The following is a 14573-nucleotide window of genomic DNA, read 5'->3' as shown; positions in this document are numbered from 1 at the left end:
GATGGTGACTGTCTGTTGTGATGAATGGCATCTCCCCTCGGTCTTGTGACCGGCGTGTAAAGTGCATCTCGGCTCATTAAACCGAGTGCAGATGAAAGACAGTCTTTCAGACAACATCATGCAACGTTTTCGGTGCAATTACTGCGTTTGCCCTGAACCCAAACGTCTCGTTTTTCATTTAAAGAGCTCTTTTCTTATATTCCCACATCCTTTCTCTCTGTTTTTCAGGAGATCTTCGAAACACAAAGCCCCCTCTCCTCCTCCTGTTCTGAAAGGCCTGGATGGTCTGCTGAGTCACAAGCTCCCTGCTTACCGTCATCCCAACATGGACCAGAAAGAGAATCTGCTGGATCAGGACCTGACCCTAACCGTGGTCCTGCCAGGAGGGGTGGAGAAAACCACCGTGGTCCCTGGCAGGTGAGGAACGCATTTCTTATAGGATATGTTACGCCTGTTGACGTTCATGCTGAGACATTTCTCAAAATGTCTGCTTTAGTATTCCACGACATTAAGGTGAATAAATGATGGTGGATTTTCGAGAGGGGGGGGGCTTCAATGACATCATAAAGGTTTTCACATGATTTCGGTTATGAAACGAATTAAATAATTTTTGCTGTGAGTCATCGGGTGTGGCGGCACATTTCAGAATTTCCTGCAGCAAATCTTAGCCGGTTTGGGTACGAGGAGTAAGACTTTACAGTAATCTTGCATCTTTTAACATTGAGCCGATTAAGCACTCATAGTTTCATTATTCAGATGATTTACGAACATGAAGGTGTGTGGTTTAGAAAGAGATTATGTGAATAATGTTTCGTTGTCTGGATGTTTTAGCGTCAACTGTTAAAGGTGTGCCAGCATCTTTATCATCTAATTTGTTCATCTGTTTATCAGCCAACAAGCTCATGCGCAAATATCATCTGTTTACTGACATCAACCATGATGCTATTTGTATTTGTTTTCAGGCATAAAACAGCAAATCGTTGGACTGATCTTAGATCTGTCATCGCTGTATTAATCATTGTTTTATTTAGTTTGTTATGCCAAACACCTTTAGGCTAAACTGCTGAATTTTTTATTTTTTAACCCTGAATCCTAATCATCAAATCTTTCTCTTTTGCTTTTGTGTGCTTGACACGTATGCCAAGCAAACCGGCCTCATTCTGATTGGGATGAAATTATTTGTGTATTTTTAAAGGGCTCTCAGATCCTGGAATACCGAACGCAGTTGGAAAGTATTATGAGGTATAAGCTGTCTCTGAAGAATTTTCCACACTTTCCATGTGCAACATGTCGAGCATGTATGATTGGTGTTCTCTAAAGTCCCGCTAGAGTCCAATGAAAAGAGAAAGCAAAACACATTTAACTGAAAGCTGTTGTTTGTTCATGCTCATGTGGTGCAAACATTACTGCAACATCATGATTTATTTACTCCATGATGTTGTGGGTGTTGTATTTAAGGAATGGGTTATCCAAAAAGAAAAATACTGTCAATTCTGCCATAGAGGTTATGGTTTCAAAAACATAGTGTAAAACATTCAAATCATTCTTACATTAACATTTGTGTATTTTGGCTGATGCTTATCCAAAACAACCTACTGTTGTATATACAACAGTATAGACAGTGAGGAATATATTTCTTATCAGTGTTTTACAGTTTTTCAAGTCACATTTTGTTTCATAATGAATAGATTCGGCGTAGAGTTGAAACAGGTCAGATAGGTTTTGGTTTCTTAGTGGATTTGTGCTAATAATCACATAGTGCTCTCGTGACTAATGTGAAAAATGAAGACTTTAATGTTAATGGTAACACTGTATGGATCAGAGTTCACATGAGGGGCGCAGGAGCTGACATACATTGAGGTTAAATAAAGCTGCATAAAATGTTCCACTATTCATTTTATATGAATTTTTTTTAGATATGTTTAGAAAAATCATGTGCTAACAATGCCAAGATAATGGAGTCAAACATACTTATATCTTATAAAATATTTATTTCAATTCCGGCTCCATCGGCAGACATTCACACAGGGCTTTACGTTGGCTGGAAGCACTGACATTGGCTGTTCTCGCTTTGAGACTCAAGTGAGGAACGTCCTCTGTCAGGCGTCAGTGTTCGGGTCAACATAAAAATCAAAAGGTAAAATAGCAGGAAACGTTGTAACACAGCTTAAAGTAAGGAAGGAACAAGGCGGGAACAGACGAACATTTCACAACTTTTGATAAAATAAACAAACCACAAAACGAAAGTAGAATGCCGGCAGTCGACCGTTAGTGAGCCACACAATAAACCATAACATAAAATCCAGGCCTGGTCCTCTCTCGTCGTACACTCCTTTCGCTCGTCCTTTTATGCTTCCGATCTCCTCCGTGAGAGATGCGAGAACAGTCTCGCGTCGTTCCCTCACGTCGTTCCCTCACGTCTCTTGTCCCGCCTTGCTCGTTCCAAACATAAATGCGGTGATTCTTCGTCAGAAATGAAGAAAAAGTTTAGATGCTCTGACAAAACCCACTTACATTTAGGTTTTATTGAAGGACAAGACAAGTCTCGGCCAAAATGTGTATTCTGTGGTGAGAAATTGATTAACGACAGCATGAAACCAAGCAAAATGAAAAGACACCTTGTAAAAATAAGCAGTAATTGACAGTAGCCTGAAAAATAACTTGTTTGAGTATTCAAGTAAAAGTGTCATTAAAATCTTTTAAATTACAAATTTTTAACAATTTAATTAAATTTATTATTAAATTATTTCATTAACTTTATTTATATTTACTATCTATATATGTGTGTGTGAGTAGCAATTATGTATGTATACACACACACACATATATAAAGGTTGGGGGGACCCGATTGTCATATATGTACGTGGGGGGGCCCTAGGAAAAAAGGTTTGGAACCACTGGTCTGGATCATCCCCTGTCTCCTATCTAGTGCACTATGTGTCATTCACCATGTAGGACAAAAATCGAACAATGTGCGAACAAGCGGCTGATTTGAGGCGCCACTTCCGCTTCTCTCATAGTGAAGGGGGCGGGACTCTTAGGATTCTAAAGCAGATTTGATTGAACGAGAACTTTGACGAGAGGTTGAAGTGTAGCGCTTATATCTTTTCGTCAGTGCATATGAGCATATCAGTTTATTGACGTCCTTAAGGCCAACTTATTTTAAATAAAAGGAAAAAACTTTCATTTTGATTTCACTGGGGCTTTAAATGGCATCATGGCTTTCGCTTTGGTCTGTTTCTCACATGGTTCTCACATGGCGGTGCGAAAAACATAAAAAAACAACAACATTCAAGCTCATTTAAGTGATGTTGATGCCATGTTGGAGATCCCTGCAGCAACATCTCACTCATGCAAATTCCTCCGGTGTTTTGACATTTCAGACTCCTCCTCACTCTTCCCTGAGGCTTTGACTTGACTCTTTCAACCAATGAAACAGATCTTTGTCTCGTTGTGGAAAAGCAAAGAAATAGTTCACCCAAAAATCATTATCCACATGATATTTGATACACATGCAACCCCACTATGAATTTTCTGCTGTTTATGTGAAACCCGAATAGTTAACCGTGCATCTGAGCTGGTGTTTTTAGACTTTTGGTCTTGGTCATGTGACTTTGTTGAACTTTATATGTAAAAAAACATTTAAATTTAAAGACCAGTTCAAAGCACCTTTTCAGTTTTTCTGAATTTACTATTCATTAGTATGTGTTTAGGTCAAATGATCATATTTGTTTCCTTCTGTGAACTACTGACTATATTTTTTACCAACTTATAAATAACAATGTATTTATGAAAAATAAAAAAACAAATCATCCCAGTTTGCTGTATGTATGTATATCAGTGAATTATGACTTAAAATGTATTAACCAGATAATTGTCGTCATTTTAACAAGTCAAGCTTTTGTGTGTTTCAGCAAACCCATGATGGACCTGCTGGTTGCGCTCTGTGCCAAATACCACCTGAACCCTTCTGGTCACACCATTGAGCTCATCACCACCAACAGAAACCATGTGAAGTTCAAACCCAACGCTTTGATCGGAGCCCTCGAGGCCGAGAAGATCTTACTGAAACCCAAAGGACTGGAGGATAGGAGCAAAAAGACAGGACCACAGATGCCAGAGGTATAGCTCCACTGATTTAAAGTGCTGCCTCAACCAATAATCACCCAAAAACACTGTTGTCATCATACAGGTCCAAATCTATAAAAATATTTTTTTTATTTTATTTATTATTAATATTTGTTTGATTATAAAACGTGTTTTACAGAGTTGTGTGGATGGCAGGAGGTTTAAAAAAAAAATTTGTGATGTAAACCCACAAGAAAAGTTGTACAGAAGTAGGGCTGTCAAACGATTAATCGCGATTAATCGCATCCAGAATAAAGTTTGCGTTTACAAAATATGAATGTCCATGTATTGTGCATATTAATTTTGTATTTATAAATACAAAAACATACACATAAATGTATATATATATATTTAATACAATTTTGAGATGTATTATTTATATTTTCCAATAACTTAAATTACAAATACACATTCATACGTTTTCATATTTTCAATTTTTCTTAAATATATGCATGTATGTGTATGTGTTTATAATCACAACGTTAATAAGCATAGTATGCAGACATGTATTAAGTAATCGCAAACTTTTATTCTGGATGCGATTAATCGCGATTAATCGTTTGACTCCCTACAAGTTATTACATTTTAAGAGTTTCACGAGACAAACATTTTCAGAACAATATACACAAATGAACTGTGCACAATAATTCCAGGAACTAGCATTAGGAAAGTAAACAGTGTCAGGTTTGTTTCGACAGATACGTTTCTGTAAACTTTATACACTGTGTTCAAATAGACATCAGTCATTTTCATAGTCGTGTTTGTTCATTTAGTCATAAGAAACCGTAGATGTGCTGTTCCACACCCTGTGAGATTAAACTGAGAATTATTTCATTGACTCAAAGGGGCGGAGCCTGACTGTCTGAACTAAAAGCAATCCACATCATCACAAAACAAAAGCATGTGGCTGTTAGATTGTAATACAAATTCTTATGGTTTTAATCACAAATACCATTATGAACCATCAGCTGTTTACCATTAAAACCATTACAAGATTCCTTTATGAAGTTTGTTTTGGGTTTTATTCCAGTAGGATTTAACAGTGTTTTATTAGTTCCCATGTGCCAGATTACATCACGACACATTACCAGAAGAGACCCATTATAGTTTCCATTACAAACAACACAATTCCCATTATAACCATCAAGCCCATTCGAATTTCTGTGATTTTTCAGCAGGGTAGATTCTGCACTGTGCTTCTACGGCCTTGTAGGCAGCTGTCTTCTGAAACAGCATCCTAACTGAAACCAAACCCAAACGATTGTTGATTTTAATACGTCTTTGATTTTAATGCTCTGACGCAATCTTTTCTCAGGCAACTGTACGATTAGTGATCAACTACAAGAAATCACAGAAGACTATTCTCAGAGTGAGTCCTCGGGTTCCTCTGCGAGAGCTCCTGCCAGCCGTCTGTGAGAAATGTGAATTTGACCGTCAGACCACAGTTTTACTACGAAACGTTCACTCTGAAGACACGTTGGACCTGAACTGCTCTCTCAATGACTTTGGCCTGAGGGAGGTGTACGCCAGAGATACCAGAGGTCAGAATCAACTGAGTGTTGATCACAAACACATTAAAATCTCTCTATTAAATCTTTCTACGAGGTCATGGTCGGCCTTTGGAAGAAAAGTTCAAGCATGCTATTAGTATACTTCTTTTAAACGTAACAAATTAGAAAGTATTCTTTCAGTTTAGTTTTAATGTACTTCTCAGAGATATACTTGATGTATGTCAGCTTTGGGCTGGAATAGCATGAAGCAAATAAACGGATCTTCATTGTACACAGTCACATAGAAAAGTATAAATCTACCTGAAGTACTCTTCAAGGTGTATTTCAAGTATAGAAATTAATACCTAAATAGTAGTATAGTAACATGGTAGTATACTATGTTTAAAGTGCAAAACATAAATAGCAACGCTAAGTTCACTTTAAGTACGTTACAGGTATACTTGTATACTACACTTGTATTGTGAAACTTGAAGTTGTAGTTTAGTGAAAGTATACTTAAAAGTGTACAACCATTAACTAAAAACTGTGTATATATCATACATCTTTAAGTTCACTTGTAGTATACTTGCAGTACAAATGAAATCACATGCTGCGTCCGAAATCGCCTACTTCCATACTATATAGTAGGCGAAAATGAGTACTTACTTTAGAATAGTTGGCCACTTCAGTCCCAAGTTCTGTAGTTTTGAAATAGCACACTTATAAGTATACTACTAGTGTATTGAAGTAGTACACTACAACATAAAGTATACTTTAAAAACTACACCAATATACTTAATAAAATGATCTTGAAGTATGTGACCCTGGATCACAAAACCAGTCTTAAGTAGCGCGGGAACATTTTTAGTTAAAGACAAAAATACATTGTGTGGGTCAAAAGTATCGATTTTTCTTTTATGTCAAAAACCATTAGGATGTTAAGTAAAGATCTTGTTCCATGAAGATATTTTTTAAATTTCCTGTCCTACATATATAAAAACTTCTTTTTGTGAATGGATGGCCTGCTACAGTGCCCCTGATTAACAACTTCAAAGGCCATTTTCTCAATATTTGGATTTTTCTGCTCTCTCAGAATCCAGGGTTTTATACGGTTATATCTCAGCCAGATATTATATTCTTACAACTCATACATCCACAAAAAACTTATTTATTCAGCATTCAGATTATGTCAAAATCTCAATTTCCCAAAATTGACCCATAAGACTGTTTTTATTGTCCAGGGTCACGTATGCTTATTTTTTGTAAGGGATATTGAAGTACTCAAGATGGCCGCAAAGCATTTGATCCTTATTATCTTGATGTTGTTTTACAGTTTTTAGTCCAATGAGTCCTGTGAGTCTGCCTCCATCTCCTACTCGGTCTGGTGAGTTAACGTCACATTTTTTTTTTACAACATGAATGCTTAGAATCTAACTACAACGTACACAACCGCATTACATCACAGACACGATTCGGCACAGAAAGGACAAGATGCAGAAGGAGAAGGAGAACAAAGGAGTGTTCGGCTTATTTAGAAAAGGAAGTCGAAAACAGTCGGAACAGGTGAGTGCTGATATCCCGTATGAAAAAACTGCTGTGATAACACAGGAAAGATTTTTTGACTCGAGGGAGAGTTCAAAGGCATCTGCATTTTTGTTTACTCTGTAAATGTTCTCCGAGCACCATGGGTCATATTTGCTATTGCAAATAGTCCCTTGAAATGAGCTGTGATTGGCTGTCTCTTCAAAGGCCATGCTATTGGTCGGAAGTGTGCTGACGTATGATTGGTTGTCTCTCTTTGAAGTCTATGACCGTGAGTGCGCCGGCGTCTCCGGAACAGAGGAAACATCGCCCGGTGAGCATGAGCTCATTCAGCGCTCATTCTCCGACGTATGATTACAACACCTTGCCCTCCGATATGCCGAAGAAGAGAAGAGCACCGCTGCCCCCCGGCATGATGTCACAGAGCATGCCCGCTGACCTCAGCCATCACCAGGGAAACCCTGAAACGGCAGCGCATCTGGACGGCGACCAGGTATTTGTAAAACAGTAAATCTGATATAAAACTCTTGGAACGCGGTTGCATTTCACACAGCCAAATATTTGGAATTATCTGTCATATTTATTGCCGACCCCCTGTCTGCGTTCCACAGAGCGTGGCCCCTTTGAGCTCTGGACCCTCGACAGAATCGTGCTTCAAGAGGACATCCACCAAACGCAAGGCTCCCCCGCCCCCCGCCCTGAGCGCCGGAGCCCCTCCTGATGAAGCTGCACGGGACAGAAGCGTGACAGGTTGGTTGGAATACGTAAGCCATGTGTTAAACAGAAGGAATTCAAAGAATGTGCTCGCGTTAATCAGATTCTCCTGGGGATTCTGGGTAAAAAACGGTCTGCAGATTCAATCAATCATACTTAAGGAACTCTAACACAAAAAATAGTATTTTAAGATCATTTTATGAAGTATACTTTAAAGTACATTTCAAGTATTGTTAGTGTGCGAGTAGTGTACTTTCGAGTGTACTATTCAATATTTGTCAGTATTTATTAGTGAACTTATGGGTGTACTGATAGTTTACTCGTTCAATACTTGTAGCGCATTTTTATGCAAGTACACTTTGAAGTGTACTGTCAGTAAAAAGTTGTGAAAGAGTTTTTATAGGCTATTCGAACGAACACATCAACAAGCCAAGTATACTTGGAGTAGTCAAGATATACTTGAAAGTATTATTGAGTACAAGTATGTGCCAAATTAAGTATACTTAACTTTCATTTTAAGTATACAGTATTTCTCAGAAGCAAACAAAAATGATACTTTCTTATCTTCATTAAAAGAAGTATGCTGGTAAAAGAGTAATAGTTCAAAGCAGGTGATTATGAATACTAACTTTTCTGAGGTGTGTTTGCAGTCATCTTCAGACTGCTGTTGTCAGTGGGATTTAGTTTTTAAAGTATTTTAAGTATGAGATGACTTGAATGAGTGAAGCAGCTGTACTTTGAACGGGATGTAAACACATTATCAAGTGTAGCTGGAACACTTGGGAAAGTGCACATTTGTTTGAATGCTTTGACGCCATCTAGTGACGGAACACACACATCGCATCTTTCTCTTGTGTTCACTGTTCCGGCATCAATCTTTTCTCTAAAAAGCCACATGCTTTGTTTTGTGTCTCCGGATGAAAGGTCAGGTGCAATCCCCCCCTAGAATGAAACTTTAATATTAGCGTTGATTCCACAAAAGAGCGGATTAGATTAAAACTTTGAGAGGTGGCACATGGCGAGCTCTGTTCTAAATTCGGCATGTTAGTGAACTACTTATTTAAGAAATGTAAGCAACAGGATTATGATGCCTTCTAAAAGACCTTCCAAAGTCTTGCACGTGTCCTTTGTAGGGAGTCCCATAATGCACTGCGGAGAGCTCTGTGAAATTAAATCAACAATGGCAGACGAGGAAAGATATATTTATTTCATACTTCATTTATTAGGCCTGCATTTACGAGCGTGATATTTATTTTCATGCTTGTCAGAGTGTGCCAAATCATTTGTGCTGAGTCTTAAAATGTGTTTAAAATAGTGTACAGTACATAGTGAAGTAAAAAAGTATTTATGTCCTGTATAGTTCTGCATAACTGTATACACTTTATTAAAGTCCGTTTTACAGTTTTATGGTATTTTTAATGTATTGACTTGTTCTCTCGTGGGATAGAAACGTGATCTGATGCAAACTGAGAAGTCTCTGTGGATCATCTGGGTATTTCTCACATACAGATTTTTGCACACTAGACAGTATGGAAGTCGATGAATTTGAACGCAGACTTGTGTTGTGAACGGGACTCTATGAGGTTTTTGTGTTTGGATGAAGTCAGTTTGTAAGTAATGCAGATCTGTGTTTTATATGCTTGAGTTGGGTGTTTCCCCAGCTGGTGAAAATTTACTGGATGTAACTCACGGCATCTAAATGTTTGCAGCTGTATTAATCAAATACTTACACATACATACACGCAAACACACTCACTCACGCACACACAAACACACACGCGCACACAGACACACACACACACACACAGGCGCACGCACGCATGCACACACAAACTCACACGCACACACAAACAAACAGGCGTACACACAGACACATGCAAACACACATGCACAGACACACGCAAACACACTCGCACAAACACACAGACATGCACCAAAACACACACGCACACACAGACACATGCAAACACACATGCACAAACACACACAAGCACACAATCAAACACGCGCACACACAGACACATGCAAACACACATGCACAAACACACACAAGCACAAAGACACGCACGCACGCACACACAGACACACACACGCACGCACACACAAACACACTGGAACAAACACATACACACAGGAACAAAGACACGCACACACAGACACACGCAAACACACTCGCACAAACACACAGACATGCACCAAAACACACGCACACACAGACACATGCAAACACACATGCACAAACACACACAAGCACACAATCAAACACACACAAACAAACGCACACACAGACAAACACATGCACACAAGAACAAACACATGCACACAGACACACACAAACACACATGCACAAACAGACACACCAACACACACGCACAAACGCACACAGACACGCACACAAACACCCATGCACATACACACAAACATGGCCCATTTGCAAATCTGTGTGCGTGCGTGTGTAAACAGAGCCTTGAAACTTCATCAGGGTCTGATTGTGAACACATTCAGTCAATGGTGAGGATTGTCATGATTTTAACAGCTGAGTGTCACTAAAGTATTCTTGGCGTACGTTAGCATGACTTCATATCAAGTCAGACAGCATTTCTAACCGACACGCATCTGCTGTGCACGTCTCAATCATGTGTCATGTAGGAATGCACGGATATGTAAATGTTGGCCAATAACAATAACAGATCATTCTTTTAGATTGGAAGCCGATGACGAATATATTGGCCGATATACAGTATCTAAATATTAATAACATTTTCTGAGACTGAAACAAAAGGCAAAAAGTGGACAACAGCTTTTATTTGAAAACATTGACTGCAGAAACCAAGAAAACTATTAGTTCTCTTTTTTCCCCTGAAAGTCACATACCAAGCCCACTTTACACTAGTTAAAGATTCTTTGACTTTTAAATCTTTATTTAAATCACAAATAATATATGTTCTTCCAGAGCATTGAGAGTTGAAGGGGAGAAGTTAACGGATGCATAACATATGTCATTTGAGTCAGTGCATTTTAAGATTTTAACTGAAGATTATGAGGGTACATGAATTTAAAAATTAAAATGACCCACATTGATAAACTATATACAATAAACACTGCAATGTAAAAAATAAAACACTGCATTTTTAATTTCAATGGGATTTTAAGTCTAAAGCATCCAGACAGCAGACTGATTCAGTCAAAATGCCTTTGCTTCTATAATTTACACATTCATAAATACTGTGCCTACATCAACAATGTTTCAATAATATCAATAATAATCTGATTTGACTGTGTTTTACCTCTTGCACAGCTAACTTAAAGAAAGATTTAAACTTTATTCCCTGTTCTTGACATCAAAGAAATGGAGACGGGCTGTGATCTTATACACACTCTGTGATGGTGTGAATGTGGGTGAAGAATCTGTTCATGTCATTATCTGTGACAGCAGAGCATCATTTATCTCACTAATGTGTGTTTGTCCTGCTGATTCACCAGCAGGGGGCGTATGAGACTCTCAGCATCATCTGATGCCTGCACTAACTCTCACTCAGAACATATACTTGTTTTCTTTTTTATAAAAGTTTTCCTCAATTTTACTTATTTATTTCTGATATTATTTTATTATATAATTCATTTATAATGTGAGACGGGACTGTGGAGTGAAAACTAGTGCGGCTTTGGTGAAAAGCTTTTCTCAAAATTGAACTTCAGTTTACACTCCAAACACAACATGCATAGGAAATGTTTAATACACATGTGACACTGGACCATGAAACCAGTAATAAGGGGAATTTTTTTTTTTTATTGAGATTTATACATCATCTGGAAGCTGAATGAAAAAGCTCTTCATTTGTTTGGATAGAACAGTATTTGGCTGAGATAGAACTATTTACAAATCTGGAATCTGAGGGTGCAAAAAAATCTAAATATTGAGAAAATTGTATTTAAAGATAGAGTTTTGATATGTTTATGGTAGGATATTTTCAAAATAGCTTCGCAGAACATGATGTTTACTAAATATCCTAAGATCCTAATTTTGCCCCATACCATGTATTGTTGGTTATTGCTAAAATGTATCTGTAATATTTATAACCTCCAGGGTCACATATTAAAAAAAGATGACTAAAAAATGTTGAATAAAAGCGTCTGCCTAAAGCATCAATGTTAATGTAAGAAATGTATATAATTTGGAAGCATGTAGTGACTTTAATGCGGTTACTAGTTTGTCATTCTCCGATTGTTTTCTTTTGACATTCTGTGCTTTTCTTCTTTTTAAATCCTGATGTAAGTGTTTCCTCGTCCCGGTAGGTAACTCAACTAAAGCTGCTATTGTCAGTGTGACGTCTTGTTCCTCTGTCCGGGGACCCTGAACTCATAAAACACATTGTTCTGTTAAGATGTGATAGCAGGTTTTGTGTGAAGTAATGGAGGAGATGGACAGGTCCGGAGGTTTGTTTTTGACTGGATTTTATGTCTAATCTGGCGTTGGGATCATCAGGCAGACTTTTTTCATTGTTCAAAAGCGTACAGAGACGTTCTCCAGAGACCCAGGACGATCCTTCACTGCACTCGCTTTCACGCGAGGATATTTTCCTCCGCAGTTTTTGCTGACGTGTATTGAGTTTCTGATGTCAGAAAGACGTTCGTTCCCTAATGCTGTATCAAATGTGCAGGATTTTGTTTTAAAGTCAGTTTAGTGTATGATATGTCTGACATTAAAAAAGCATAATGTGGTTGTATGTGACTCGTTCTTCTGGGGAACACAAAAGAAGATATTTTGAGAAATGTCTCTGTGGATTTGTTTCCATACAATGGATGTCAATGGGGTGGAGTTTTGTTCGGTCAACGTTCCCTAAAATGTATTCTTTTGCGTTCTGCAGAAGAAAGTAATAGTGGTGTTCAGGGCTGGATTGGGAGGAAAAGTCGGCCCTGTCTTTTTTGGCCCACATCGGCCCTCCACTATTTCTGTCGACAGGGGGGGGATTGATGGGTATGTGTCTTCATTTATAATACGTCCGTCTGAGCGTTCAGTCGCCATAAGTTAGCGGCCCACCGGAAAAACTCCCAGGATGCCAGATGGCCAGTCCGCCCCTGCAGGTGTGGAATGATATCAAAATGCATTAATGAGAAAATCATTTTGTGGAAAACTATCCCAGCTTAAATTTGTTTATTCATAAAGGTATGTATTTTTCAATTGTATATGTATCTTCCTTTAAGCGCATCTGTTAGGAACAATTATTTTTCTTTCTCTCATCTGCTTCTTAAAGTCAATCTGGAAGATGATTTACAGGACATAAAAATCTGATTTTCATTTAATGTCTTTTGTCTTATTTTCTCATATGTATTGAGGTTCACGATACATTTTGTTGAATTGTTATTGTCCCCCCCTTTGTCTTTTTACATGTTCCTTTATGACATGATGCTTTTTAAAAGAAAAACAACTTTGCCTTCATGGTTCGTGAGTGTAAATTCTATGTAAAGACAGAAGACGAGAGTGAGGAAGAGACATGAGTTTCAGAAGAGCTCGGAGTGGAAGTGTCTCTGTGTAGATGGAAAGATCACAGGAATGTTTCTTCATCTCGTGTGTCTCCAGCGATTGAACTGAATGAAGCCAGATGACTGAGATGTCTTCATTAGCTGTGCTCGCTCGCAGAGCCAGAGATTTCATATTAATACTGCAAATGCCGTCTCTCTGTCTTTTATATCTGCTGCTCATTCATGAAAGAGAGAGAGAGACAGAGGATGTGAATAATTCATGTTGAAGTGGGATACCCCTGCTCGACTGGAGCTCAGGGACGCTGTGATAAACACAAAGTGTTGGAGGCCTCTTTCACATACTGTTGAGTTTTGCATCATGCGATTTACAGCCGATGCAGAATATAAAAAATATAAAAGCATAACTTGATGGAGTTTATGCAAACACGTGAGAATTATGCAATACGGCGCAAGAGGCTGTGATATACATGTAATATAGTCAAGAGGGAAAGACTTCTTTCAAGTTTGTTTGTAAAGCGTCAATTATTCAGTAAAGTGCACCTTACAGTATTCTGGAAAACGGTTTCATCTTTCTGAAGAAAAAAAAGTGTTTATTATATAATGCAAACGTATTAAACACCATTTTTCATCAGAGTCCCAGTGAAATTAAAAATGACAAAGCCTATTTTTTCAGGAAATACTGGAGTGTTCATTGTAAATAGTTTATCAATGTGGGTCCATCTCTTTATAAAATTTGTGTGCCATCATATTCTTCAGTTAAAGTCTAAAAATGCACTCCCATCTTAAATGACTTGTTACACGGCTTGGGCGGAGCATCCGTTAACTCCTCCCCTTCACCCGTTAGTCTGCTCCCAGACCCGTTTATAAAATGCAACTTTGCATCATAAGAGAGATTTTCATTTTTGTATGTTACAGAGGTCGTGTTGGCGTCTCCTCTGGAGGAGATCAGGGAACAGGAGGAGGTGTCTGTGCCCAGAGAGCCGGAGGACAACAGCAGTCTGAACAAGTCTGCTGATATCTCAATCGACTCCGCTACTCAAGATTCAGAGAGGGAACGCGTATCTCCACACGGGACGTCCCGAGACGATCCATCACGTGACCTCAGATCTGCTGATCCAGGGTGGGTACAGTAGAAACTGTTTGTCCAGGGTGTGTTTATAAAGTATACAGTGGGGTTTAAAAGAGCTTAGTTGAAAAAAACTCTTGAACCAGTAA

General features: G+C 38.4%; 1 protein-coding gene across 3 annotated transcripts in view; it reads left to right on the top strand.

Moving 5' to 3' along the window:
* The window catches only part of cobll1b (cordon-bleu WH2 repeat protein-like 1b), a 43476-nt gene that overhangs the window by 23885 nt on the left and 5018 nt on the right, over positions 1-14573 (top strand). For all 3 annotated transcript variants that reach the window (XM_056754878.1, XM_056754879.1, XM_056754881.1), the window contains 8 exons: positions 229-417; positions 3915-4122; positions 5444-5669; positions 6952-7002; positions 7084-7181; positions 7423-7653; positions 7772-7910; positions 14274-14478. In XM_056754878.1, coding sequence (XP_056610856.1) covers positions 229-417; positions 3915-4122; positions 5444-5669; positions 6952-7002; positions 7084-7181; positions 7423-7653; positions 7772-7910; positions 14274-14478 — 1347 coding nt within the window. The remainder of the gene's footprint in view (positions 1-228; positions 418-3914; positions 4123-5443; positions 5670-6951; positions 7003-7083; positions 7182-7422; positions 7654-7771; positions 7911-14273; positions 14479-14573) is intronic.

The sequence above is a fragment of the Triplophysa dalaica genome, chromosome 8 (genome assembly GCF_015846415.1).
Source record: "Triplophysa dalaica isolate WHDGS20190420 chromosome 8, ASM1584641v1, whole genome shotgun sequence".
Classification (NCBI taxonomy): Eukaryota; Metazoa; Chordata; class Actinopteri; order Cypriniformes; family Nemacheilidae; genus Triplophysa; species Triplophysa dalaica.
This window is presented reverse-complemented; position numbering and strand designations above follow the sequence as displayed.